Below are 25,226 nucleotides of genomic sequence, written 5' to 3' on the forward strand. Positions count from 1 at the left end.
ATGCGGGGTAAAAGCCGACAGGATTTGGCAACTCGACCGAATACGTGGGTTGGAGAGATTGTGGGCTTGTTTGATAGGGAGGTTGGTGGTGCTATCAGCATATATAGGGAATAATAATAATGATAATAATAATGGTTTTGCTAAGCGCTTACTACGTGTCTAAGCGCTGGGGTAGATACAAGCTAATAGGGTCGGACACAGTCCCTGTCCCACACGGGGCCCACGGTTTTCATCCCCATTGTACAGATGAGGTAACAGGCCCAGAGAAGTGAAGTGACTTGCCCAACGTCACACGGCAGACAAATGCCGGAGCTGGGATTAGAACCCAGGTCCTTCTGGCTCCCAGGCCCAGGCTTTAGCCACTAGGCCACATAGCTTCTCTGGGGAAGTTAGGTGGAGGGATGGGTTTGGGTGGGAAGATAAGTGGATCAGTTTGAGGACTATACAATCAATCGTATTTATTGAGCGCTTACTGTGTGCAGAGCACTGTACTAAGCGCCTATACAGGCATCTGTGTAGAGATATCCTGGAGGCAGGAAGAAATGTGAGATTCCAGAGAAGGGGAGAAGTCAGGGCTGGAGAAGTAGATTTGAAAGTCACCTGGGGAAAGATGGGGATTAAAGCTTTGGGAGTGAATCAATCAATTAATCTAATTCTGGCTCCTCCATTTCCCTGCTGTGTGACCTTGGGTGAGCCACTCAATTTCTCTGTGCCTCAGCTTCCTCCCCTGTAAAATGGTTATTCAGTACCTATTTTCCTTTTCCTTTAGGCTGTGAGCCCCACATGGGACAGGGACTGGGTCCAACCTTATTATCTTATAACTTATATCTTCTAGACTGTGAGCCCGCTGTTGGGTAGGGACCGTCTCTATATGTTGCCAACTTGTACTCCCCAAGCGCTTAGTACACTGTTCTGCACACAGTGAGCGTTCAATAAATACGATTGAATGAATGAATCAATTAAAGGTATTTATTGAGCACTTACTAGGTGCAGAGCACTGTACTAAGCGCTTGGGAGAGTACAATACAACAGACTTAGCCGGCATGTTCCTTGCCCACAACGAGCTTATAGTATTGAGGGGAGGTGGTCATTAATATGAATAAAAAAATGTGTAATGTCTGATTTAGAAACTGGTACATAAGTGCCGTGGAGTTAGAGGTGGGGTGAACGTCGTATGTACAGAGGTCACAGATCCGAGTGCATAGGCGACGCAGGAGGGAGAGCGAGCCGGGGAAAAGAGGGTTTAATTGGGGAAGGCCTCTTGGAGGAGATGTAACCTTAATAATGCTTTGAAGGTAAAGAGAGCAGCGGTCTGGTATATACGGAGAGGGAAGGAGTGCCAGGGTAGAGGGAGGATGAAGAGAGAAGAGATGCAGTCACAGTGAGTAAACTGAGGCTAGAGGGGTGGAGTGTGTGGGCTGGGCTGGGAGTAGATTAGTGAGGTGAGGTGGGATGGAGCAAGCTGATTTAAGTGCTTTTAAACCGTTGGTGAGGAGTTTCTGTTGGATGCAGAGGTGGATGGGCGGCCTTTGGAGGTTCTTGAGAGGGGGAACACGGCCTGAGCGTTTTTGTCAAAGAACGATCCTTGCAGCAGGGTGAAGTATAGACTGGAGTGGGGAGGGACAGGAGGCTGGGACGTCAGCGAGGAGGCAAATTGGGACCGGATAAGTGCTCAGATCAGTACGGTAGCAGTTTGGATGGAGAAGAAAGGGCGGGTTTTAGCAATGTTGTGAAGGTGGAACCGACAGAATGACTGTGTAGGTGGAATGAGACTGTCCAAGACTGAAATCCTTGTCTTCCCTCCCAAACCCTGTCCTCTCCCTGAATTTCCCGTCACTGTGGACGGCACTACCATCCTTCCCGTCTCACAAGCCCACAACCTTGGAGTCATCCTCGACTCCGCTCTCTCATTTACCCCTCACATCTAAGCCGTCACCAAAACCTGCCGGTCTCAGCTCCGCAACATTGCCAAGGTCCGCCCTTACCTCTCCATCCATACCGCTACCCTGCTCATTCAAGCTTTCTTCCTATCCTGTCTGGACTACTGCATCAGCCTTCTCGCTGATCTCCCATCCTCGTATCTCTCCCCACTTCAATCCATACTTTATGCTGCTGCCCGGATTATCTTTGTCCAGAAACGCTCTGGGCATATTACTCCCCTCCTCAGAAATCTCCAGTGGCTACCAATCAATCTGTGCATCAGGCAGAAACTCCTCACCCTGGGCTTCAAGGCTGTCCATCCCCTCGCCCCCTCCTACCTCACCTCCCTTCTCTCCTTCTCCAGCCCAGCCCGCACCCTCCACTCCTCCACCGCTGATCTCCTCACCGTTAGGCCTCGTTCTCACCTGTCCCGCCATCGACCCCCGGCCCACGTCACCCCCCCGGGCCTGGAATGCCCCCAATCCCTCTGCCCATCTGCCAAGCTAGCTCTCTTCCTCCCTTCAAGGCCCTACTAAGAGCTCACCTCCTCCATGAGGCCTTCCCAGACTGAGCCCCTTCCTTCCTCTCCCCCTCGCCCCCCTCTCCATCCCATCTTACCTCCTTCCCTTCCCCACAGCACCTGTATATATGTATATATGTTTGTACATATTTATTACTCTTTTTATTTATTTTACTTGTCCATATCTATTCTATTTTGTTAGTATGTTTGGTTTTGTTCTCTGTGTCCCCCTTTTAGACTGTGAGCCCACTGTTGGGTAGGGACTGTCTCTATATGTTGCCAACTTGTACTTCCCAAGTGCTTAGTACAGTGCTCTGCACACAGTAAGCGCTCAATAAATACGATTGATGATGATGATGATGAATGAGAGAGTGAGTCGAGGGCAACGCCAAGGTTAGGGGGCTTGTGAGATAGGGTGGATGGTGGTATTGTCCTCAACGATGGAAAAGACAGGGGAAGGACAGGGCTTGGATGGGAAGAGGAGGCGTTCAGTTTTGGACATGCTTAATTTCAGGTGTCAGCAGGACATCCAAGTAGAGATGTCTTGAAGGCAGGAGGAAATGCGAGAGTGCAGGGAAGGAGAGAGGTCAGGGCTGGAGATGTAGCGAATGAGTTCTCCACTGAAGTGGGTGTAGATGGAGAGTAGAAGGGGACCCAGAACTGAGCTTTGAGGGACCCCCACAATTAGAAGATGGGAGGCAGAGGAAACGGGGATGGGAGCCTGAGAAAACGACTGAGAACGAGTGGCCCAAAGAGAGAGGAAGGGAACCAGGAGAGGACGGTGTCAGAGGAACCTTGTTTGGACAGTGGCCGGTAGCGAGCCTCCAGGTCCCTGGGCGGCGGGGGCCAAGTCAGACTGGCTCCCGGGATCCTCTCCTTCGGGGCGGCCCTACGGCAGGGCGTCAGTCTGGGGAGGGTGGGGGTGGGGAGGGAGACCCGGGGTGCGTCTGGCACCCCGGAGCCCGGCTCCTTGCCGGCCCTTCACCACCTCACGCTGCGTCGGCAGGATCGTGGTCTGCGGCTCCAACCTGCGGAAGTGTGTCGACCCTGGCTCTGCTGGCATCTACAACTTCCAGAAGGCCTTGAACTTGGACCAGGAACAGGTGAGGGTGGCCGGCCGCTGGCCGACCCCCAGGCCCCGCAGACCGCCGCCCGGGCTTTCCTTGCCGCTCCCCCTGGATCGGTCTGGCCCCTGGGTCTCCCTCCCAGGGCCCTCAGAGAGCCTTTGCCCAGCTGGGCTTCCCGGGCTGAGGACTGGGCCCGTCCCTTCAGGCCCCGTTGTCGGGATCCGCCTGGGCCCTGCGAGGGCTGGGTCACCGCTCCCCCTGACCCGCGGCCTCCGGGGGGTCCACAAGCAGTCCGGCAGCTTGCCCTCCCCTGCCCCTCCATCCGTCTGGGCCCAAAGATGGCAACCCCCCTGCCTTCCCGCTCAACTCTATCTCCCCCACCTCGCCCCTCCCCCTGACTCCAGTCCTCCCTGCCGGCCCCTGCCCAAGCCCATGCCCCAGGACACTAGCCCTTCTCGGGCAGCGGTCAGGGAGGGTGAGAGAGGGCATCCAGGCAGGCAGAAGGCTGTGTTCTAGCGCCTTGGCTCTGTCTCTCGAGCAGGCGCTGGCCATCAGTGACCATTTCCCGGTGGAAGTGACCCTGAAGACGCGCTGAGAGGCCGGGAGGGCCCGGGCGTGTCTCCCTCGGGCCCCAGCCCCATCGCCGGCTCGGTCAGCCCACCGTGGGGCCCCCCACCCCACCGCAGCAAGGGACAGCAGGCTGGGAGAGGTGGGCACCACAAACCCCACCTCCTTTGGCCGCGAGACTGGAAATCAGCTATTAGGAGATGAAACCGAGTAGCGAGCCTGGCGCTAAAGCCCACTCCACATCGAGCCCAGGCTCTCCAGCCGGCCCCGTGCCCCCTGCCCAGCCCGGCCCTCGCCCGACCAAACTGAAAATGTGAGAGGGAAGGAGCCCCCGGGGCGGCAGACGGCCCCAGAAGCCCTGCCGGGAGGTTACTACTCCACCAGGACTGGGAGTCTTGGCCCAGGAGCTGCTCGGGCTGTGGCGGGGAGGGAAAGACCACCTGGGCCTCAGTGTGGGCCTGCCAAGAAATTCCCCACCCCTCCCGGGGGCAAGGGGCCTGAGCTCCACCTGTGAGGACCCCCCACACACACATACACCAGCTGGACCACTTGGAGGTGAGGGGGTCCCCTGCCCTGCCGGTAAGGATGGTGTGACCTGTGCAGCTGCCCCTGCACAGTGCTGTGACCTCCTTGCCGGCCCCCAACTGAGCGTGGCCCCTACCGGAATGATTAATGAGCCCCCATCGCCCCTCCAGCGGCAGTTCAAGGTCCCGTCTCCACCTGCCTGGGGGGGACCACCCGGCTCCTCCCTCGGTGAGGGGGCCCGGGCCCACTCCTGCTCCCACAGTCTCCCAGGAGGCCCTGCCAAGTGCAAAGTCTCTGCCATCTGGAGCACTTTATTCACAATCTGCCCACCCCAACAGCTCTTGCACCAGGCCGTGATTCTCAGGTTAAAGCGCATCTCCCTCCTTCCGTCCATCCGCCTGCCTGCCCGTTGCCCCTAACCCCCATCCCCCAACTGCCTCTCCTCTGGCCCCGCCAGAGCAGAGGCAGGGGTGGGCATGGGGGGTATCAGGCCCCGGGCCTAAGAGGGAACACAGCAGGGAGAGGAGAAACTACCTACGATTTAAACGGATGCCGGAGCCCCCGGCCGCAGCCGGGGGAATTGGGGCGTTGGGGGCGCCGAGCTGCCCTGGGCCTCAGCCTTTCCGCTGCTTGAGCATCTGCAAGTAGGCGTGCAGAGACTTCTGGATCGAGTCTCTGGAGAGGAAGTCGACAAAGTTCTGCACGTCGGCCTCCCGGCCCTTGAGCAGGCGCTCGACCGTCGGCTTCCTCATCATGGCCTTGGTGAGCTGGCGCGCGTGGTCTGCGGGGGTGACCGGGTCAGGGTGGGTCGGCCGGCCGGCGCCACCCACCCCACACCCCTCCCACAGCCCGAGACGGCCCCGGTACCTGGGATGGCCAGCCACTGGCCCACGGCGGCCACGGCCGCGCTCTGGACCTGCTCCTCGGGGACCAGCTGGTCCACCAGTCCCACCCGCAGCGCTTCCGCGGGCGGGAAGAGGAGGCCGAGCTGGAGGGCCCGTTCCGCCTGCCGGTGGCCGACTGTGTTGACCATGTTGTCCTTGAACCTGGAGAGGCCCGCACCCAAGAGTTTCCATGAGCCCCCCGGGGAAACTCCGGGAGCCCACGAGCAGGGACTGGGCACCTGCTCGGAGCAGAACCCTAGGCTGAGCACCCGGGAGAACTCGGTCGTGGTCGGAGACCCGGTGGGGGAGAAAGGCCGCAAAACAATTTACGGATAGCGGGAACCGAGACAGTATAAGTATGGAGACCGAGCTGCTCTGTTGAGGTCAGGGTCGGAGTTGGGGGTGGTGGGGAAATAACTCCACCGCTTGTCTGCTGAGTGACCTTAGGCAAGTCATTTCACCTCTCTGGGCCTCAGTTCTCTCATCATCATCATCATCATCATCAATCGTACTTATTGAGCGCTTACTGTGTGCAGAGCACTGTACTAAGTGCTTGGGAAGTACAGATTGGCAACATATAGAGACAGTCCCTGCCCAACAGTGGGCTCACATCTGTAAAATGGGGATCACGACTGTGAACCCTATATGGGGCAGGGCCTGAGTCCAACCTGATTTGCTCATCTCAACCCCTGCCCTTACGACAGTGCCTGGCACAGAGTAAGCGCTTAACAAATACCAGCAAAATAAATAAATAAAAAATAGGGTGGGCGGATGAGCGATCCATTGGAGGAAGCCTCCTGGATGAGTTGGGATCTCGGGAGGGCTTTGAGGGCTGGCGGGCGTGAAGGGGAAAGGCGTGAGCAGCGAAGAGAAGCAGCGTGGCTCAGTGGAAACAGCCCGGGCTCTGGAGGCAGAGGTCACGGGTTCAAATCCCAGCTCTGCCAATTGCCAGCTGTGTGATTTTGGGCAAGTCACTTCACTTCTCTGGGCCTGAGTTACCTCATCTGTCAAATGGGGATTAAGACCCTGAGCCCCCCGTGAGACAACCTGATCACCTTGTAACCTCACCAGCGTTTAGAACAGTGCTTTGCACATAGTAAGCGCTTAATGAATGCTATAATTATTATTATTACGAGCCAGAGGGATGGGGCCAATCCCAGCAATGGTAGAAGGGGGAAGGGGTCGGGGGTGGGGGTAGGCGGAGATGGGGAAGAAAGACAGACGCAGACGGAGGCAGGCGAGAGGGCAGGCAGCTGCCGGGGGTGGGGGGAGGCGGGCGGCTCACCAGAAAGGGGCCACGATGCCCAGCAGGGTCTCGTTGAGGCCGATGCGGTACTTCGGGTTGTCGGCCAGGATCCGGTAATCAGACGTCAGGGCCACCAGACACCCTCCGGCCGGGCTGGGCCCCTGGAACGGGAACCGGTCCAGTCCAGGGAGGCCGGGCCGGGACCGGAACCGCCCTCCTTCCCCCCCGAACCCCTAACCCCTGGGGACCCACCACCGGTCTAGCCCACCCTGGTCGGCTCTGTCTTAAAGCCCCCCCACCCATAACCCAATCATCCCGAGGATGGTGACATCGGGTGTGAGGACCACCCCCCAGCAACAAACCCCTTCTCCTTTTACCATCCGCCCCCGCGATCGGCAGAATGTACTGAGGACGGGGCACTGAACTGAGCACTTGGGACAGTTTTCTCGGTCAATTCTGTAACTGTGTCTCCGTGGCTAGGCTGGAAGCTGCTGGAGGGCAGGGACCATTTGCCCAGCCTCCCCTGGACTCCCACAGGGCACCCCGCAGCGCTCCATCCGTCCACAGTGCCGGGGGAACGCTCACATTGATGGCGGCCACGATGACCAGGTTGGAGGCGTAGAGCTTGAGCCACAGCTCCTGCACGGCCTTCCAGTACTGGACGTAGTGGGCCGGGGTCCGCCCGCACATCTCCGTCAGGTCCAGGCCCGCCGAGAACACTCCGGGGCTGTTCTACAGTTGGGGCAGGGAAGGGGAACAGCAGGCGGAGGAGGAGGAGGAGGAGCACCGGCAAGGATCAGAGGCCATTCTACAGCAAGGGGGAGGAGGACAAGCCCAAACAAGGCCCACGATTAGCCCTGCCCACCCTGGTTATCTAGATTGGCACAGAGGAGGCCCCAGTTGTGGATAAAGCCCTCCCTGCCCTCCAGCCTTGCCCCTCTCCAGTCCTCGCTTCACTCTGCAGCCCAGATCACTTTGCTAAAAAAAACAACAACAACCCACTGAGTCCACGTCTCCCCACACCTCAGTTCCCTCCAGCGGGCGCCCATCCACCTCCGCATCAAGAAGAAACTCATCATCTGCTTTAAGGTGCTCCATCAGCTCCCTCCCCATCCTCATTTCTCTCCCAGCTCATCCTCCCAAGCCACGCCTCTGCTCTGGGGAGCCCCGAGCCCCCCACTTCAGGGAGCCCACCGACACCCGCCCCCCACCCCAGCTCTGGGGAGCCCCGCACCGAGGTGATGATGATGCCTCTGCAGCTCTTGTCATTCTCCAGCTTCTCCAGGCAGATCACAAACTCCGTCAGCAGCTCCAGGCTGAGGCTGTTCACCGGCGGGTTCCTCATCTTCATCACCGCCACCCCTGCCGACGGACGGACACCGGCCGTCGGGCTGGGCTGCGGCCAAGACGTCCCTCCCCGCCCCCCACCTCCCCAGCCAGGGTCTGGCCTTCATCCTCCCCCTTATCCAACTGAACCTCTGAGATAGACTGGGGTCACCGTGGGCCTGCCCCATCCATCGTCACGGGGTCGCGGCGAGGGGCAGAGGAGACCCGAATGGGGAAGATGGGGCCAGCTGGGCCCGGAGGGCTTATCTGCTGCCCAGGACCCAGAAGGCCCGGTTACAAAGGCCCGGTGCCCCCAGCAGTCAGTGGTCACTCCTAATTAATCATAGCATTTATTATGATGTGCAAAGCACTTTTCTAAGCGCTGGGGGGTTACCAGGTGATCAGGTTGTCCCACGGGAGGCTCGCAGTCTTCATCCCCATTTTACAGATGAGGGAACTGAGGCCCAGAGAAGTGAAGTGACTTGCCCAGGGCCACACAGCTGACAGTCGGCGGAGCCGGGATTTGAACCCATGACCTCTGACTCCAAAGCCTGGGCTCTTTCCACTGAGCCACGCTGCTTCTCTAAGCGGCACTCCTGGGGGGCAGGGGGCATGGGTGCCGCCCCGACGGAAAGATGGGGACCGAGGGCCGGTGTGTCAGTGGTCTTGCTGAGGGCCTCCCACCCTCTGTGCCCGACAGTCACCCGCCGAATCGCCATCCCGCCCGACTCCGAGCGCCTACCGCTGCTTGTGTCCACCTCCACTAGGACTTTGTCGTTGCTGAAGGGTCTTCTCTGAGCCGGCGGGAGCCCCGGGAACACAGCTCGGGCCCAGCCGCTGCCGTACAGGAGCGACCCTGAAAATACAATCCCAGAATCTATTACTCGCTCCCTTTGGCCTGGCGGAAAGGCCCCCGAGTACGGTCCCGTCCGACGGGGTTCGGAGCGCAGGGCCGAGGTGACTCCATTACTGAGATCCCTGCGGGGTGGGGAGGAGGAGGACGGGGAAGGGGCGAGCCTGGGGGAGTGGGGCTTGAGGCTGCACGGATGATAATAATAACAGCAACAACTGTGGTGTTTGTCCCCGGGGAAGAGACACAATAATCAGGTCAGAGGCTCTCCCTGCCCCAGGTCGGGCTCACAGTCCATGTAGGAGGGAGAACAGGGATTGAATCCCCATTTTACAGATTCATTCAATCCTATTTATTGAGCGCTTACTGTGTGCACAGCGCTGTACTAAGCGCTTGGGAAGTACAAGTTGGCAACAGATAGAGACGGTCCCTACCCAACAGTGGGCTCACAGTCGAGAAGGGGGAGACAGAGAACAAAACAAAACAAAACAAATAGAATAAATATCTGTGTGCAGAGCACTGTACTAAGCGCTTGGGAAGTACAAGTTGGCAACAATTTAGCTGTGTGACTTTGGGCAGGTAACTTCACTTCTCTGTGTCTCAGTGACCTCAGCTGTAAAATGGGGATTAAAACTGTGGGGCCCCCCAGGGACAACCTGATCACCTTGTAACCTCCCCAGCGCTTAGAACAGTGCTTTGCACATAGTAAGTGCTTAATAAATGCCATTATTATTATTATTATGTACAAAAAAAATAGAGTAATAAATCCGTACAAACATATATACAGGTGCTGTGGGGAGGGGAAGGAGGTAAGGTGGGGGGGGATGGGGCGGGGGGAGGAGGGGGAGAGGAAGGAGGGGGCTCAGTCTGGGAAGGCCTCCTGGAGGAGGTGAGCTCTCAGTAGGGCTCAGTAGATAATATAATAACGATGGTACTTGTTAAGCACTTACTATGTGCCAAGCACTGTTCTACGCGCTGGGGCAGATACGAGGTAATCAGGTTGTCCCACATGAGGCTTACAGTCTTAATCCCCATTTTACCGATGAGGTAACCAAGGCGCAGAGAAACTAAGTGACTTGCCCAAGGTCACACAGCAGACAAGTGGCGGATTTGGGATTAGAACCCACATCCTTTTGACTCCCAAGCCCGGGCTCTCTCCACTCAGCCTCGCTGCTTCTCCGATGAGGAAACTGAAGCCCAGAAAAAGTCACGCAGCAGGCAAGTGACAGAACCAGGACTAGAAGAGGAAGCAGTGTGGCTCAGCGGAAAGAGCCCGGGCTTGGGAGTCAGAGGTCATGGGTTCTAATCCCGGCTCCGCCACTTGTCAGCTGGGTGACTTTGGGTAAGTCACTTCACTTCTCTGGGCCTCAGTTACCTCATTTGTAAAACAGGGATTAAGACTGTGAGCCCCACGTGGGACAACCTGATCACCTTGTAGCCCCCCCAGCGCTTAGAACGGTGCTTGGCGCATAGTAAGTGCTTAACAAATGTTATTATTATCGAACTCGGGTCTTCTGAGAAGCAGCTGAGCACGCCGCTGAGAAGCAGCGTGGCTCAGCGGAAAGAGCCCGGGCTTTGGAGTCAGAGGTCACGGGTTCAAATCCCAGCTCCGCCAATTGTCAGCTGTGTGACTTTTAGACTGTGAGCCCAATGTTGGGTAGGGACTGTCTCTATATGTTGCCAATTTGTGCTTCCCAAGCGCTCAGTGCAGTGCTCTGCACATAGTAAGCGCTCAATAAATACGATTGATGATGACTTCGGGCAAGTCACTTCACTTCTCCGGGCCTCGGTTACCTCATCTGCAAAATGGGGATTAAGACCGCGAGCCCCCTGTGGGACCACCTGATCACCTTGTAACCTCCCCAACAGTGTTTCGCACGTAGTAAGCGCTTAATAAATGCCATTATTATTATTATTATTATTATTATTATTATTATTCTGACTCCCGGCCCCGTGTGAAGCACCCAGCCCATCGCTTCGGCCCACCCCTGCACCATCGGGGCAGGTGATGTTGGGGGGGACGCGGAGTCCTCCCAGACCAGGCCGCGGAGAGCTCAGGCCCCGAGGCGCCCCGTGGCCTGTTCCCCGGCTTCTCGCCTGAGGAGCCGCCCCCGCGCCCACCACCCCGGGCTCCCGCTGCCCCAGGAAGCTGGGCACTACGCATCCCAACCACTTCCCTGCTCTCAGAGTGGCGGGGTGGTTGGCAGAGGGGACGTCCCGGCCGCCAGCCTGCCCGAGGTCAGCGATGGGAGACTTAGCCGTGGGGGTTTGGAGCGCGGCGCATCGGTTGGGGTGGGCCTCGTGTGGTGGGCACGGGGCGGCAAATCCGCAGGGGAGAAAGGAAGGTTCCTCAGGAAACTTCTATAATAATGGCATTTATTAAGCGCTTACTACATGCAAAGCACTGTTCTAAGCGCTGGGGGGAGGGGTTACAAGGTGATCAGGTGGTCCCACGGGGGGCTCACAGTCTTAACAATAATGATGGCATTTATTAAGTGCTTACTATGTGCAAAGCACTGTTCTAAGCGCTGGGGAGGTTACATATGTATATATGTTTGTACGTATTTATTACTCTTTATTTATTTTACTTGTACATATCTATTCTATTTATTTTGTTAGTATGTTTGGTTTTGTTCTCTGTCTCCCCCTTTTAGATTGTGAGCCTGCTGTTGGGTAGGGACTGGCTCTCTATGTTGCCAATTTGTACTTCCCAAGCGCTTAGTACAGTGCTCTGCACACAGTAAGCGCTCGAGAAATACGATTGATGATGATGATGATGAAGGTGATCAGGTGGTCCCACGGAGGGCTCACAGTCTTCATCCCCATTTTACAGACGAGGTAACTGAGGCACGGGGAAGTGAGGTGACTTGCCCAAGGTCACACAGCTGACAGTTGGCGGAGCCGGGATGGGAACTCACGACCTCTGACTCCAAAGCCTGGGCTCTTTCCACTGAGCCGCGCTGCTTCTCAATTGCTTCTTATAATTTCCTGGGAGGTTGGGGTGGGGTGGGGGGGGTTGGAGGATGGTCCCCAAAAGGGCTCACCCAACGATGGCTGAGTTCACCAGCTGATGAGCGTGGGACTCCCCCCAGACCCTCACCCCGGAAGACCCTCTCGTCAAGCCCTAATGGGTACGACGAGGCTTCTAGGTGGAGTCTCTCTTCCTGATGCCTTTGTGGCTGATCACCCCCGGCTCTGCGTCCTGGCACCTGGGAGCCAGAGCTAGGTTGGGGAGCGAGTTGGGGTGCGGCGGGACGGGGAGGGCAGACGAGGAAGGAGGGGGAGTGGATCACGAGAGACCTGTTGGCCCAGTTCTGCCCAAGCCAGGCATCCCTGGACTTTGAGGCCAGATGCTGCTGGGGAATCGGAGATAGCCCGTCTGACACACGAGCCTGGGGGTGGGGACTCCTCAAAAGTCTCCAGTGGCTACCAATCAATCCGCGCATCAGGCAGAAACTCCTCACCCTGGGCTTCCAGGCTGTCCATCCATCCCCTCGCCCCCTCCTCCCTCACCTCCCTTCTGTCCTTCTCCAGCCCAGCCCGCACCCTCCGCTCCTCTGCCGCTAATCTCCTCACCGTACCTCGTTCTCGCCTGTCCCGCCATCGACCCCTGGCCCACATCCTCCCCCGGGCCTGGAATGCCCCCAATCCCTCCGCACATCCGCCAAGCTAGCTCTCTTCCTCCCTTCAAGGCCCTGCTGTGAGCTCACCTCCTCCAGGAGGCCTTCCCAGACTGAGCCCCTTCCTTCCTCTCCCCCTCGTCCCCCTCTCCATCCCCCCCATCTTACCTCCTTCCCTTCCCCACAGCACCTGTATATATGTTTGCACATATTTATTACTCTATTTATTTTACTTGTACATATCTATTCTATTTATTTTATTTTGTTAGTATGTTTGGTTTTGTTCTGTCTCCCCCTTTCAGACTGTGAGCCCACTGTTGGGTAGGGACTGTCTCTATATGTTGCCAATTTGTACTTCCCAAGCGCTTAGTACAGTGCTCTGCACATAGTAAGCGCTCAATAAATACGACATGATGATGATGACTTGGTCATATTCGGGGAAGGCGGGGAGCGCCCTGGCTCCCATTCTGGGCTCCAGGCTCCGTCCTGAGAGCTCCGTATCTGGACTGCAAGCTCTGCTCCGAGAACTCCGGTTCTGGACTCCAGACTCCGCTTGTCAACTGGTCATCGTTCCACTGAAGGACCAAAGTAAATCTGTGGTCCTGGGGGATTGGGGGGAATTCAGGAAAAGGCAGGGAGTCTTTAGGAAAGAGGGAAGCCCAAACTGCCGAGGCTCTGGATGCAATAAGCTGAGGGAAAGCCTCACCTCAGGCTCAGGCAGAGCTACTGGTGCTGGGGAGGGCACCGGCCTGGCCTTCCCCCGAGGACTGGGTTAAGATCGGGAAAGAGGGCAGCCACTGGCCCGGAAAAACTCTTAGCGTTGGGAATATCGGATCCGTTTGGAACCCGCAGAGCCGACTTGGGAAAGCCTCCCCAGAAACTCTTGGGCCTTGGGGTCGGCTGATGCATTTCCACCTCTGAAAGCATCCACGTGCCCGTCCGTCTGAGGTCCCTGGCAGGCAAGGAGGGCAACCCATTGAAGGGAGGGAAGGAGGGAGTCGCGAGTTCCAGTTCCAACCCTGCCCTTGGTCGGCTGCGAGGCCTCAGGCCACTCTCTGACCCTCTCTGGGCTTCAGCATGGCCTAGTGGCTAGGGCGCAGCCCTGGGAGTCAGAAGGTCGTGGGTTCTAATCCTGGCTCTGCCACTTCTCTGCTGTGTGATCTTAGGTAAGTCACTTCACTTCTCTGGGCCTCAGTTCCCTCATCTGGAAAATGGGGATTAAGACGGTGAGCCCTATGTGGGACGGGGACTGTGTCCAACCCGATCCCCTTATATCTACCCCCGTGCTTGGCACATAGTAAGCACTTAACAAATACCATAATTATTATTACAATAATTATTCCGTTCCCTCCTCTGAAAACCTAGCTAAGAATCCCAGCCCTCCCATCCCCGCTGCCTCAGACCGGGAGTCCCGGGTGGGTGAGGGGCTGGGCCCGATCTAATCAATCAATCAATCAATCGTATTTATTGAGCGCTTACTGTGTGCAGAGCACTGTACTAAGCGCTTGGGAATTACAAGTTGGCAACATATAGAGACGGTCCCTACCCAACAGTGGGCTCACTGATGATGATGATGGCATTTCTTAAGTGCTTACTATGTGCAAAGCACTGTTCTAAGCGCTGGGGAGGATACAAGGTAATCAATGCTTCACCACATGACGATGGTGACGACTATCAGCTTCTACCCCCAGGCACGGCTGCTGCTGCCATGGGGAATTTTCCAAGAAAGACTGAAAGCTGATCCAACTTCCTTGGCCACTGTCCTTCAGGAAGCAGACAAGACTCCAGAAACACCAGCACACCTAAAACTCCTCCATAGCTTCCGGCCAAAAGCCCTCCCCTACCCCCCTAATAACAATGGCATTTATTAAGCGCTTACTATGCGCAAAGCACTGTTCTAAGCGCTGGGGAGGTTACAAGGTGATCAGGTTGTCCCAACCGGGGCTCACAGTCTTAATCCCCATTTTGCGGATGAGGGAACTGAGGCCCAAAGAAGTGAAGTGACTTGCCCAAAGTCACACAGCTGACAATTGGCGGAGCTTGGATTTGAACCCATGACCTCTGACTCCAAAGCCCTTGCTCTTTCCACTGAGCCACCCTGCTTCTGGCCCTACCTCTGGCCACCTTGCCCAACCACTCCTTCCCACGAGAAGCAGCACGGTGTAATGGCTAGGGCATGGACCTAGGAGCCAGAAGGTCATGGGTTCTAATCCTGGCTCCGCCACTTGTCTGTCGTGTGACCCTGGGCAAGTCACTTCACTTCTCTGCGCCTCGGTTTCCTCACCCGTAAAATGGGGATTGAGACTGTGAGCCCCATGTGGGAAGGGGACGGGGGCCCAACCCGATTTGCTTGCATCCACCCCTGGGCTTAGTACAGTGCCTGGTCCATAATAAGCACTCCACAAATACCACAATTATTATTATTATCAGTTTTGTTGAAAAACAAAAACAACTCACAAGACTGAAAGATCTGTCCCTGTGATTTCGAGCATTTGGATTCGGAAGTGATAAGCAATAACAATGAAGACTACACCTACTCAATTCCCGCTACATGCACTGAGCTGGGGTAGATCGAAGGCAATCAGATCGGTCGCAATCCCTGTCTCACGTAGGTCTCGGAAGGATATTTATTTCCCCATTTTACAGAGGAGGAAACCGAGGCCTGGAGAGGTTCACTGACCGGCCCAAGGTGACACAACAGGCCAAGTGGCAAGTGGGGCCCCTTCTCCTAGTCCCCACTGTCTCCCTCTCAGAACTCCATGCTGCATTTTTTCACTTTTGATGTGATCTACATCCATTTGATTGCATCTCCAATAGAAATACGTCGCAAAATTATATGACTCCTTTCTGACTGATGGAGCCCACAATTCTGGGACATTAATAATAATAATAATAATAATAATAATAATAATAATAATAGTGGCATTTGTTAAGCGCTTAGTATGTGCCAGGCACTAACTAAGCCGTCCTGGTTCAGGAACTAACCTGGGTTCTAATCCTGGCTCTGCCACTTCCATCAATCAATCAATCAATCGTATTTATTGATCGCTTACTGTGTGCAGAGCACTGTACTAAGCCACTTGCCCGCTACCTGACCCTGGGCAAGTCACTTTTCTTCTCTATGCCTCAGTTTCCCCATCTGCACAATGGGGACTCAACACCCATTCTCCCACCTACTTGTGTTTTTAAACATCTACACACTGATTTATATTATAATAACAGTAATAGTCCATTCATTCAATCGTATTCATTGAGCGCTTACTGTGTGCAGGGCACACAGTAAGTACAGTGCTCTGCACACAGTAAGCGCTCAATAAATACGATTGATTGATTGATTGACTGTACTAAGCGCTTGGGAAGTACAAGTTGGCAACTATAGAGATGGTCCCGACCCAACAGTGGGCTCACAGTCTAGAAATTGTGGTATCTGTTAGGCATTGTGTTCAGCGCTGGGGTAGAAATAAAGTAATCATTTTTTTAAGGTATTTGTTAAGCACTTATTATGTGCCAGGCACCGTTCTAAGTGCTGGGATAGATCAATCAATCAATCAATCGTATTTATTGAGCGCTTACTGTGTGCGGAGCACTGTACTAAGCGCTTGGGAAGTACAAGTTGGCAACATAGAGTCAATCAATCAATCGTATTTATTGAGCGCTTACTGTGTGCGGAGCACTGTACTAAGCGCTTGGGAAGTACGAGTTGGCAACGTATAGAGACGGTCCCTACCCAACAGTGGGCTCACAGTCTAGAAGAAGGTTAAGGAAGATGTCAGCTGAGGCACGTGCACAACTGTTTGGCCCAAAGCCTTATCCTATGCAGACAGGTGCGTTTGCCCAGAAGAAACCTCGCCAATAGCCACATCAGCCAAACATCATGAAAAACCGGAATACTGGGAGAATAGGCTGTGCGGGTTATGGTTTGGGTTTTTTTGTTTGGTTTGGTTTTTTTTTTTCAAGCTAATCAGGTTTGACACAGTCCCTGTCTCACATGGGGCTCACAGTTAATCATTTTTTTTTAAAGGTATTTGTTAAGCACTTATTATGTGCCAGGCAACGTTCTAAGTGCTGGGATAGATACAAGCTAATCAGGTTGGACACAGTCCCTGTCTCGCATGGGGCTCACAGTTAATCATTTTTTTTTGAGGTATTTGTTAAGCATCTATTATGTGCCAGGCACCGTTCTAAAGTGCTGGGATAGATACAAGCTACTCAGGTTGGACACAGTCCCTGTCTCACATGGGGCTCAGTGTTAATCTTTATTTTTTTTGAGGTATTTGTTAAGCATTTATTATGTGCCAGGCACCGTTCTAAAGTGCTGGGATAGATACAAGCTACTCAGGTTGGACACAGTCCCTGTCTCACATGGGGCTCACAGAATCTTTTTTTTTTTTTGAGGTATTTGTTAAGCATTTATTATGTGCCAGGCACCGTTCTGGGATAGATACAAGCTACTCAGGTTGGACACAGTCCCTGTTTCACATGGGGCTCACAGTTAATCTTTTTTTTTTGAGGTATTTGTTAAGCATTTATTATGTGCCAGGCCCCGTTCTAAGTGCTGGGATAGAAACAAGCTAATCAGGTTGGACACAGTCCCTGTCTCACAGTCTTCATCCCCATTTTACAGCTGAGGTGAGGCCTAGATAAGCGCTTACTATGTGCCAAGCACTGTTCTAAGCGCCCGGGGAGATACAGGGTTAACAGGATGCCCCAGGTGGGGCTCGCAGTCTTCACCCCCATTTTCCAGATAATGGTATTGGTTAAGCGCTTGCTAGGTGCCTAGCACTGTTGTAAGCAGTGGGGTACATAGAAGGTGATCTGTTTAAACACAGTCCCTGTCCCACATGGGGCTCAGTCTTCATCCCCATTTTCCAGATGAGGAAACTGAGGCACAGAGAAGAAGTGACCTGCCCAGAGTCACACAGCTAACAAGTGGCGGACCTGGAATTAGAACCCACGACCTCTTACTCCTAAGCCCGGGCTCTTTCCACTAAGCCACGCTGCTTCTCTCAGCGATCGCCGCCACAGCTCGGGAGAGTCCAGGACGCTCCCTTGGTATCGCTTGAGCGCCCACTTTCCCTCATTCATTCATTCAGTGGTTCAGTCGAAACAGCCTGGGCTTTGGAGTCATATGTATATATGTTTGTATGTATTAATTACTCTATTTATTTTACTTGTACATATTCTATTTATTTTATTTGGTTAATATGTTTGGTTTTGTTCTCTGTCTCCCCCTTCTAGACTGTGAGCCCACTGTTGGGTAGGGACCGTCTCTAGATGTTGTCAACCTGTACTTCCCAAGCGCTTAGTACAGTGCTCTGCACACAGTAAGCGCTCAATAGATACGATTGAATGAATGAATGAATAAGTGAAGTGACTTACCCAAGGTCTCACAGCACAGCAGATTATTGGTGGAGCTGGGATTAGACAATTATTACAATTACTTTTGTTAACCCCGGTCCTTTGACTCCCGGGGTTCTTTCTATTAGGCTACACTGCTTCCATGGAGGAGGAAGGAGTTCCAGGATGGAGTGAGGATGTGGACAAGGAACAGTGGCCCACGGTCTGAAAGGAAAGACAGGCATCTCATTCCCATTTTACAGATGAGGACAATGAGACTCAGGATTCAGGCAGGAGGCGGAGCAGGGAGTTGAACCCAGGTCTATGGAATTCGTTGTGCGCTCACCATGCAGCCATAGCATTATTAATAATAATCTCAACATTCATAACACGGATGATCAATATAGCTTATATCGTTATTGTTAATAATATTAATAATGATGATAACATGATGGTAATTGCTAAGCGTTTACTATGTGTCAAGAGAAGCAGCATGGCTCAGTGGAAAGAGTCAGAGGTCATGGGTTTGAATCCCGGCTCCGCCACTTGTCAGCTGTGTGACTTTGGGCAAGTCACTTCACTTCTCTGGGCCTCAGTGACCTCATCTGTAAAATGGGGATGAAGACTGTGAGCCCCACGTGGGACAACCTGATCACCTTGTATTCCCCCCAGCGCTTAGAACAGTGCTTTGCACATAGTAAGCGCTTAATAAATGCCATTAAAAAAAAAAAACCTGCAGCAGTGGAGTAGATACAAGATTATCGGTTGGGATATAATCCCCTTCCACATGGGAGCTCACGGGCCAAGTAAGAGGGATAATAATAATAATAATAATAATAATAATAATAATAATAATAATGGCATTTGCTAAGCGCTTACTATGTGCCAAGCACTGTTCTAAGCACTGGAGTAGATACAAGGTCATCAGATTGTCCTACATGGGGTTCACAGTCTTAATCCCCATATTCCAGATGAGGTAATTGAGGCACAGAGAAGTGAAGTGACTCGCCCAAAGTCACACAGCTGATAAGCGGAGAAGAGCCAGGATTAGAACCCACGACCTCGGACTCCCAAGACCGTGCTCTTTCCACTAAGCCACACTGCTTTTTTGCAGTTGAGGAAAGTGAGGCCTTGAGAAGTGAAGTGACTTACCCAAGGCCACACAGCAGACAAGGGTGGGGGGCAAAATTAGAACCCAGGTCCTCTGATTCCGGGGTGCGGGTTCTCCCCCTAGGATCACAATACTTCTCCCATCGTTCATGGAAAATGGATTAGAAGCAGCGTGGCTCAGTGGAAAGAGCCTGGGCTTGGGAGTCAAAGGTCATGGGTTTGAATAATACTAATATTGATGGTATTTGTTAAGCGCTTACTATGTGCCAAGCACTGTTCTAAATGCTGGGGTAGATACAAGGTGAACAGGTTGTCCCACGTGGGGCTCACAGTCTTAATCCCCATTTTACAGATGAGGTAACTGAGGCCCAGAGAAGTGACATGACTTGGCCAAGGTCACCCAGCCGAGAAGTGGCAGAGCCGGGATTTGAACCCACGACCTCTGACTCCCAAGCCGCCCGGGCTCTTCCCACTGAGCCACGCTGCTCCCCGCTGAATCCCGGCTCCGCCGCTTGTCAGCTGTGTGGCTTTGGGCAAGTCACTTCCCTTCTCTGGGCCTCAGTTACCACATCTGTAAAATGGGGATTAATGATGATGATGATGGCATTTATTCATCAATCGTATTTATTAAGCGCTTACCATGTGCAAAGCACTGTTCTAAGCACTAGGAAGGTTACAAGGTGATCAGGTTGCCCCACGGGGGCTCACAGTCTTAATTCCTGTATATATACATATATATACATACCTGTATATATATGTATATATGTTTGTACATATTTATTACTCTATTTATTTATTTATTATACTTGTACATATCTATTTATTTTATTTTGTTAGTATGTTTGGTTTTGTTCTCTGTCTCCCCCTTCTAGACTGTGAGCCCACTGTTGGGTAGGGACTGTCTCTATATGTTGCCAACTTGTACTTCCCAAGCGCTTAGTCCAGTGCTCTGCACACAGTAAGCACTCAACAAATACGACTGATTGATTGATTGATTGACTGATTCTCTGGGCCTCAGTTACCACATCTGTAAAATGGGGATTAATGATGATGATGATGGCATTTATTAAGCGCTTACTATGTTTAAAGCACTGTTCTACGCACTGGGGAGGTTACAAGGTGATCAGGTTGCCCCACGGGGGCTCACAGTCTTAATCCCCATTTTCCAGATGAGGTAACTGAGGCCCAGAGAAGTGAAGTGCCTGGCCCAAAGTCACACAGCTGACAACTGGCGGAGCCGGGATTGGAACCCATGACCTCTGACTCCAAAGCCCGGGGTCTTTCCACTGAGCCACACTGCTTCTCTAAGACTGTGAGCCCCCGGTGGAACCACCCGATCACCTTGTAGCCCCCCAGCTCTTAGAACAGTGCTTTGCACATAGTAAGCGCTTAACAAATACTATCATTATTATTATTATTATTAATCAATGCTATAAAAAAAATCAGCCGAGACAGCCTTCTCATACGCCCTGGGGGCCCCGCCCCCCACCCCCCCAGCCGCTCAGTAAAGCCTCGCCCCCCGTCGCCACGGTTGCTGTAAAGTGGGGCAAAGGGCACCACCCGGGCCCGGCCATCATCATTCTCTGTGCCTCAGTTCCCTCATCTGTAAAAATGGGGATTAAGCCTGTGAGCCCCACTTGGGACAACCTGATCACCTTGTATCCTCCCCAGCAATTAGAACAGTGCTTTGCACATAGTAAGCGCTTAATAAATGCCATCATTATTATTATTACTAATAAAATGGGGATTAAGGCTGTGAGCCCCACGCGGGACAACCTGATCACCTTGTATCCTCCCCAGCGCTTAGAACAGTGCTTTGCACATAGTAAGAGCTTAATAAATGCCATGATTATTATTATTATTAAAATGGGGATTAAGGCTGTGAGCCCCACGCGGGACAACCTGATTGCCTTGTATCCTCCCCAGCGCTTAGAACAGTGCTTTACACATAGTAAGAGCTTAATAAATGCCATTATTATTATTATTATTATTATTATTATTATTAAAATGGGGATTAAGCTTGTGAGCCCCACGCGGGACAACCTGATCACCTTGTATCTGCCCCAGTGATTAGAACAGTGCTTGGCACACAGTAAGCGCCTAAAATGCCATCGTTGTTATTATTATTATTAAAATGGGGGTTAAGGCTGTGAGCCCCACGAGGGACAACCTGATCGCTTTGTATCCTCCCCAGCGCTTAGAACAGTGCTTTGCACACAGTAAGCGCTTAAAATGCCATCGTTGTTATTATTATTATTAAAATGGGGATTAAGCCTGTGAGCCCCACGAGGGACAACCTGGTCACCTTGTATCCTCCCCAGCGCTTAGAACAGTGCTTTGCACATAGTAAGAGCTTAATAAATGCCATCATTATTATTATTAAAATCGGGATTAAGCCTGTGAGCCCCACGAGGGACAACCTGATCACCCTGTATCCTCCCCAGTGCTTAGAACAGTGCTTCGCACATAGTAAGCACTTAATAAATGCCATCATTATTATTATTATTGTTAAAATGGGGATTAAGCCTGTGAGCCCCACGCGGGACAACTTGATTGCCTTGTATCCTCCCCAGCGTTTAGAACAGTGCTTTGCACACAGTAAGCGCTTAAAATGCCATCGTTATTATTATTATTAAAATGGGGATTAAGCCTGCGAGCCCCACGCGGGACAACCTGATCACCCTGTATCCTCCCCAGTGCTTAGAACAGTGCTTTGCACATAGTAAGCGCTTAATAAATGCCATTATTATTATTATTATTACTATTATTATTAATAAAATGGGGATTAAGGCTGTGAGCCCCACGCGGGACAACCTGATCACCTTGTATCCTCCCCAGCGCTTAGAACAGTGCTTGGCACACAGTAAGCGCTTAAAATGCCATCGTTATTATTATTATTATTATTAAAATGGGTATTAAGGCTGTGATCCCCACGTGGGGCAACCTGATCGCCTTGTATCTACCCCAGCGCTTAGCACAGTGCTCAGCACATAGTAAGCGCTCAACAAATACCATCATCATTATTATTATTCAATCTTATTTATTGAGTGCTTACTGTGTGCAGAGCACTGTGCTAAGCGCTTGGGAAGTCCAAGTCGGATATATTAGAGACGGTCCCTACCCACCAGCGGGCTCACAGTCTAGAAGGGGGAGGCAGACAACAGAACAAAGCAGATTAACAAAATAAAATAAGTAGAATAAATATGTACAAATAAAATAAATAATAATAATGATGGCATTTGTTAAGCGCTTACTATGTGCAAAGCGCTGTTCTAAGCGCTGGGGGGGATGCAATGTGATCAAGTTATCCCACGTAGGGCTTACAGTCTTAATCCCCATTTTTAGAGATGAGGGAACTGAGGCTCGGAGAAGTGAAGTGACTTGCCCAAGGTCACAGAGCAGACTTGTGGCGGGGCCGGGATTCGAACCCACGACCTCTGACTCCAAAGCCCGGGCTCTTTCCACTGAGCCACGCTGCTTCTCTGTGAGCCCACCTGCGGGCTCACAGTCTAGAGGGTGGGGGGGGAGACAGGCAACAGAACAAAGCATGTTAACAAAATAAAATGGGTAGAATAAATCTGTACAAATAAAATGAATAAATAAATACAGTAACAAAGACGTACAAAAACATCTATCCATATATAGAGCCCAGACTGAGCCCCTTCCTTCCTCTCCCCCTCGTCCCCCTCTCCATCCCATCTTACCTCCCTCCCTTCCCCACAGCACCTGTATATATGTATATATGTTTGTACATATTTTTTTACTCTATTTATTTATTTAATTTATTTGTACATATCTATTCTATTTTATTTTGTTAGTATGTTTGGTTTTGTTCTCCGTCTCCCCCTTTTGGACTGTGAGCCCACCGTTGGGTAGGGACTGTCTCTCTATGTTGCCAATTTGTACTTCCCAAGCGCTTAGTACAGTGCTCCGCACATAGTAAGCGCTCAATAAATACGATTGATGATGATGATAGAGGACTCCATACTTCATGCTGCTGCCCGGATTGTCTTTGTGCAGAAACGCTCTGGGCATGTGGATTAAATGGGGATTAAAACTGTGAGCCCTGCCGTGGGACAACCTGATCACCTTGTAACCTCCCCAGCGCTTAGAACAGTGCTTTGCACATAGTAAGCGCTTAACAAATGCCATTATTATTATTATTATTATGTCACTCCCCTCCTCAAAAATCTCCAGTGGCTACCAATCAACCTACACATCAGGCAGAAACTCCTCACCCTGGACTTCAAGGCTGTCCATCACGTCGCCCCCTCCTACCTCACCTCCCTTCTCTCCTTCTACAGCCCAGCCCGCAACCTCCGCTCCTCTGCCGCCGCTAATAGCAATAATAATAATAATAATAATAATAATAATAATGGCGTTTATTAAGCGCTTACTATGTGCCAAGCACGGTTCTAAGCGCTGGGGAGGTTACAAGGTGATCAGGTTGTCCCACGGCGGGGCTCACGGTTTTAATCCCCATTTTACAGATGAGGTAACGGAGGCCCGGAGAAGTGAAGTGACTCGCCCAAAGTCACACAGCTGACAAGTGGCGGAGCCGGGATTTGAACCCATGACCTCTGACTCCAAAACCCGGGCTCTTTCCACTGAGCCACGCTGCTAATCTCCTCACCGTTAGGCTTCGTTCTCGCCTGTCCCGCCATCGACCCCCGGCCCACGTCCTCCCCCGGGCCTGGAATGCCCCCAATCCCTCTGCCCCTCCGCCAAGCTCGCTCTCTTCCTCCCTTCAAGGCCCTGCTGAGAGCTCACCTCCTCCAGGAGGCCTTCCCAGACTGAGCCCCTTCCTTCCTCTCCCCCTCGTCCCCCCTCCATCCCCCCTCTTACCTCCTTCCCTTCCCCACAGCACCTGTATATATGTATATATGTTTGTACGTATTTATTACTCTATTTCTTTATTTATTTATTTATTTTACTTGTACATATCTATTCTATTTATTTTATTTTGTTTGTTTGGTTTTGTTCTCTGTCTCCCCCTTTTAGACTGTGAGCCCACTGTTGGGTAGGGACCGTCTCTATATGTTGCCAACTTGTACTTCCCAAGCGCTTAGTACAGTGCCCTGCACACAGTACGCGCTCAATAAATACGATTGATGATGAAGTGACTCGCCCAAAGTCACACAGCTGACAAGTGGCGGAGCCGGGATTTGAACCCATGACCTCTGACTCCAAAACCCGGGCTCTTTCCACTGAGCCACGCTGCTAATCTCCTCCCCGTTAGGCCTCGTTCTCGCCTGTCCCGCCATCGACCCCCGGCCCACGTCCTCCCCCGGGCCTGGAATGCCCCCAATCCCTCTGCCCCTCCGCCAAGCTCGCTCTCTTCCTCCCTTCAAGGCCCTACTGAGAGCTCACCTCCTCCAGGAGGCCTTCCCAGACTGAGCCCCTTCCTTCCTCTCCCCCTCGTCCCCCCTCTCCATCCCCCCCCCTTACCTCCTTCCCTTCCCCACAGCACCTGTATGTATGTATATGTGTTTGTACATATTTATTACTCTATTTATTTGTTTGGCTTGTACATATCTATTCTATTTATTTTATTTTGTTAGTATGTTTGGTTTTGTTGTCTGTCTCCCCCTTCTAGACTGTGAGCCCACTGTTGGGTAGAGGCCGTCTCTCTATGTTGCCAACTTGTACTTCCCAAGCGCTTAGTCCAGTGCTCCGCACACAGTAAGCGCTCAATAACTAAGACTGACTGATTGATTGACTGGGTCCCCGGGGTGCGGGGGACTCACGGACCTGAGCGGAGGAGCGGTCGCACGGGGGCGCGGAGCCCCGCCAGCCCAGCCAGCGCCGCCATCTTCGACCCGTCGTCGTCCTTCCCCCCCCCCCCCCCCAACGCCGACCGCTGGACGGGGTCGAGAGGTCGCTGACAACTTCGGCCCGGGACCCGCCCCTCTCCTCAGGCCCCGCCCCACAGGCCCCGCCCCACAGGCCCCGCCCCTCGCCTCAGGCCCCGCCCCTCGCCCCGGCTCCCGCCCCCTCGCCTCAGGCCCCGCGCGCCGCACAGCCTCCCGCCCCTCAGACCCCCGCCCCGCCCCCTCCCCGCCCGCGCGCGCGCCGCACAAACCCCCGCGCCCCAGGCCCCGCCTCCTCACGGCCCGCGCGCCCCGCCCGGGCCCCACCCCCGGATCTCAGGCCCCGCCCCTCGCGCCCCCCCCCCCAAGCCCCGCCCCCTGCCCACCCCTCGCCCCCGGCCCCGCCCCTTCACGGGCCCGCGCGGGCCCACGCGCCGCACAAGC

At 53.3% G+C, this 25,226-nt stretch overlaps 2 protein-coding genes across 2 annotated transcripts in view; one reads left to right on the plus strand and one right to left on the minus strand.

Annotated features, from left to right (window-relative positions):
- Nucleotides 1–4,898, plus strand: part of DNASE1L2 (deoxyribonuclease 1 like 2) — a 17,994-nt gene extending 13,096 nt beyond the window's left edge. Inside the window, exons 13-14 of the mRNA XM_038762763.1 lie at nucleotides 3,447–3,543; nucleotides 4,049–4,898. Of these exons, the coding sequence (XP_038618691.1) occupies nucleotides 3,447–3,543; nucleotides 4,049–4,102 (151 nt within the window). The 3' untranslated portion in view covers nucleotides 4,103–4,898. The remainder of the gene's footprint in view (nucleotides 1–3,446; nucleotides 3,544–4,048) is intronic.
- ECI1 (enoyl-CoA delta isomerase 1) lies at nucleotides 4,895–24,803 on the minus strand. The gene is made up of 7 exons (XM_038762264.1): nucleotides 24,724–24,803; nucleotides 8,798–8,911; nucleotides 7,964–8,091; nucleotides 7,315–7,461; nucleotides 6,769–6,890; nucleotides 5,467–5,645; nucleotides 4,895–5,380 (listed from the first exon to the last, which is right to left on the minus strand). Exons 1-7 carry the CDS (start codon nucleotides 24,782–24,784, stop codon nucleotides 5,214–5,216), a joined length of 918 nt encoding a protein of 305 aa, XP_038618192.1. The 5' UTR covers nucleotides 24,785–24,803; the 3' UTR covers nucleotides 4,895–5,213.
- Between the last annotated feature and the right edge of the window lie 423 nt (nucleotides 24,804–25,226).

Source organism: Tachyglossus aculeatus, chromosome 21 (genome assembly GCF_015852505.1).
Source record: "Tachyglossus aculeatus isolate mTacAcu1 chromosome 21, mTacAcu1.pri, whole genome shotgun sequence".
In the NCBI taxonomy this organism is placed as follows: domain Eukaryota; kingdom Metazoa; phylum Chordata; class Mammalia; order Monotremata; family Tachyglossidae; genus Tachyglossus; species Tachyglossus aculeatus.

Bases quoted from the DNA above. Each gene is read 5' to 3' on its own strand.
- ECI1 (XM_038762264.1), bottom strand. From the start codon at position 24,784: ATGGCGGCGCTGGCTGGGCTGGCGGGGCTCCGCGCCCCCGTGCGACCG. The intron at 8,912-24,723 runs GTCCGTGAGTCC...TTGTATTTTCAG, and splicing joins GCGACCGCTCCTCCGCTCAG to GGTCGCTCCTGTACGGCAGC. The intron at 7,462-7,963 runs GTGCGGGGCTCC...CCCCAACTGTAG, and splicing joins GAGGCATCATCATCACCTCG to AACAGCCCCGGAGTGTTCTC.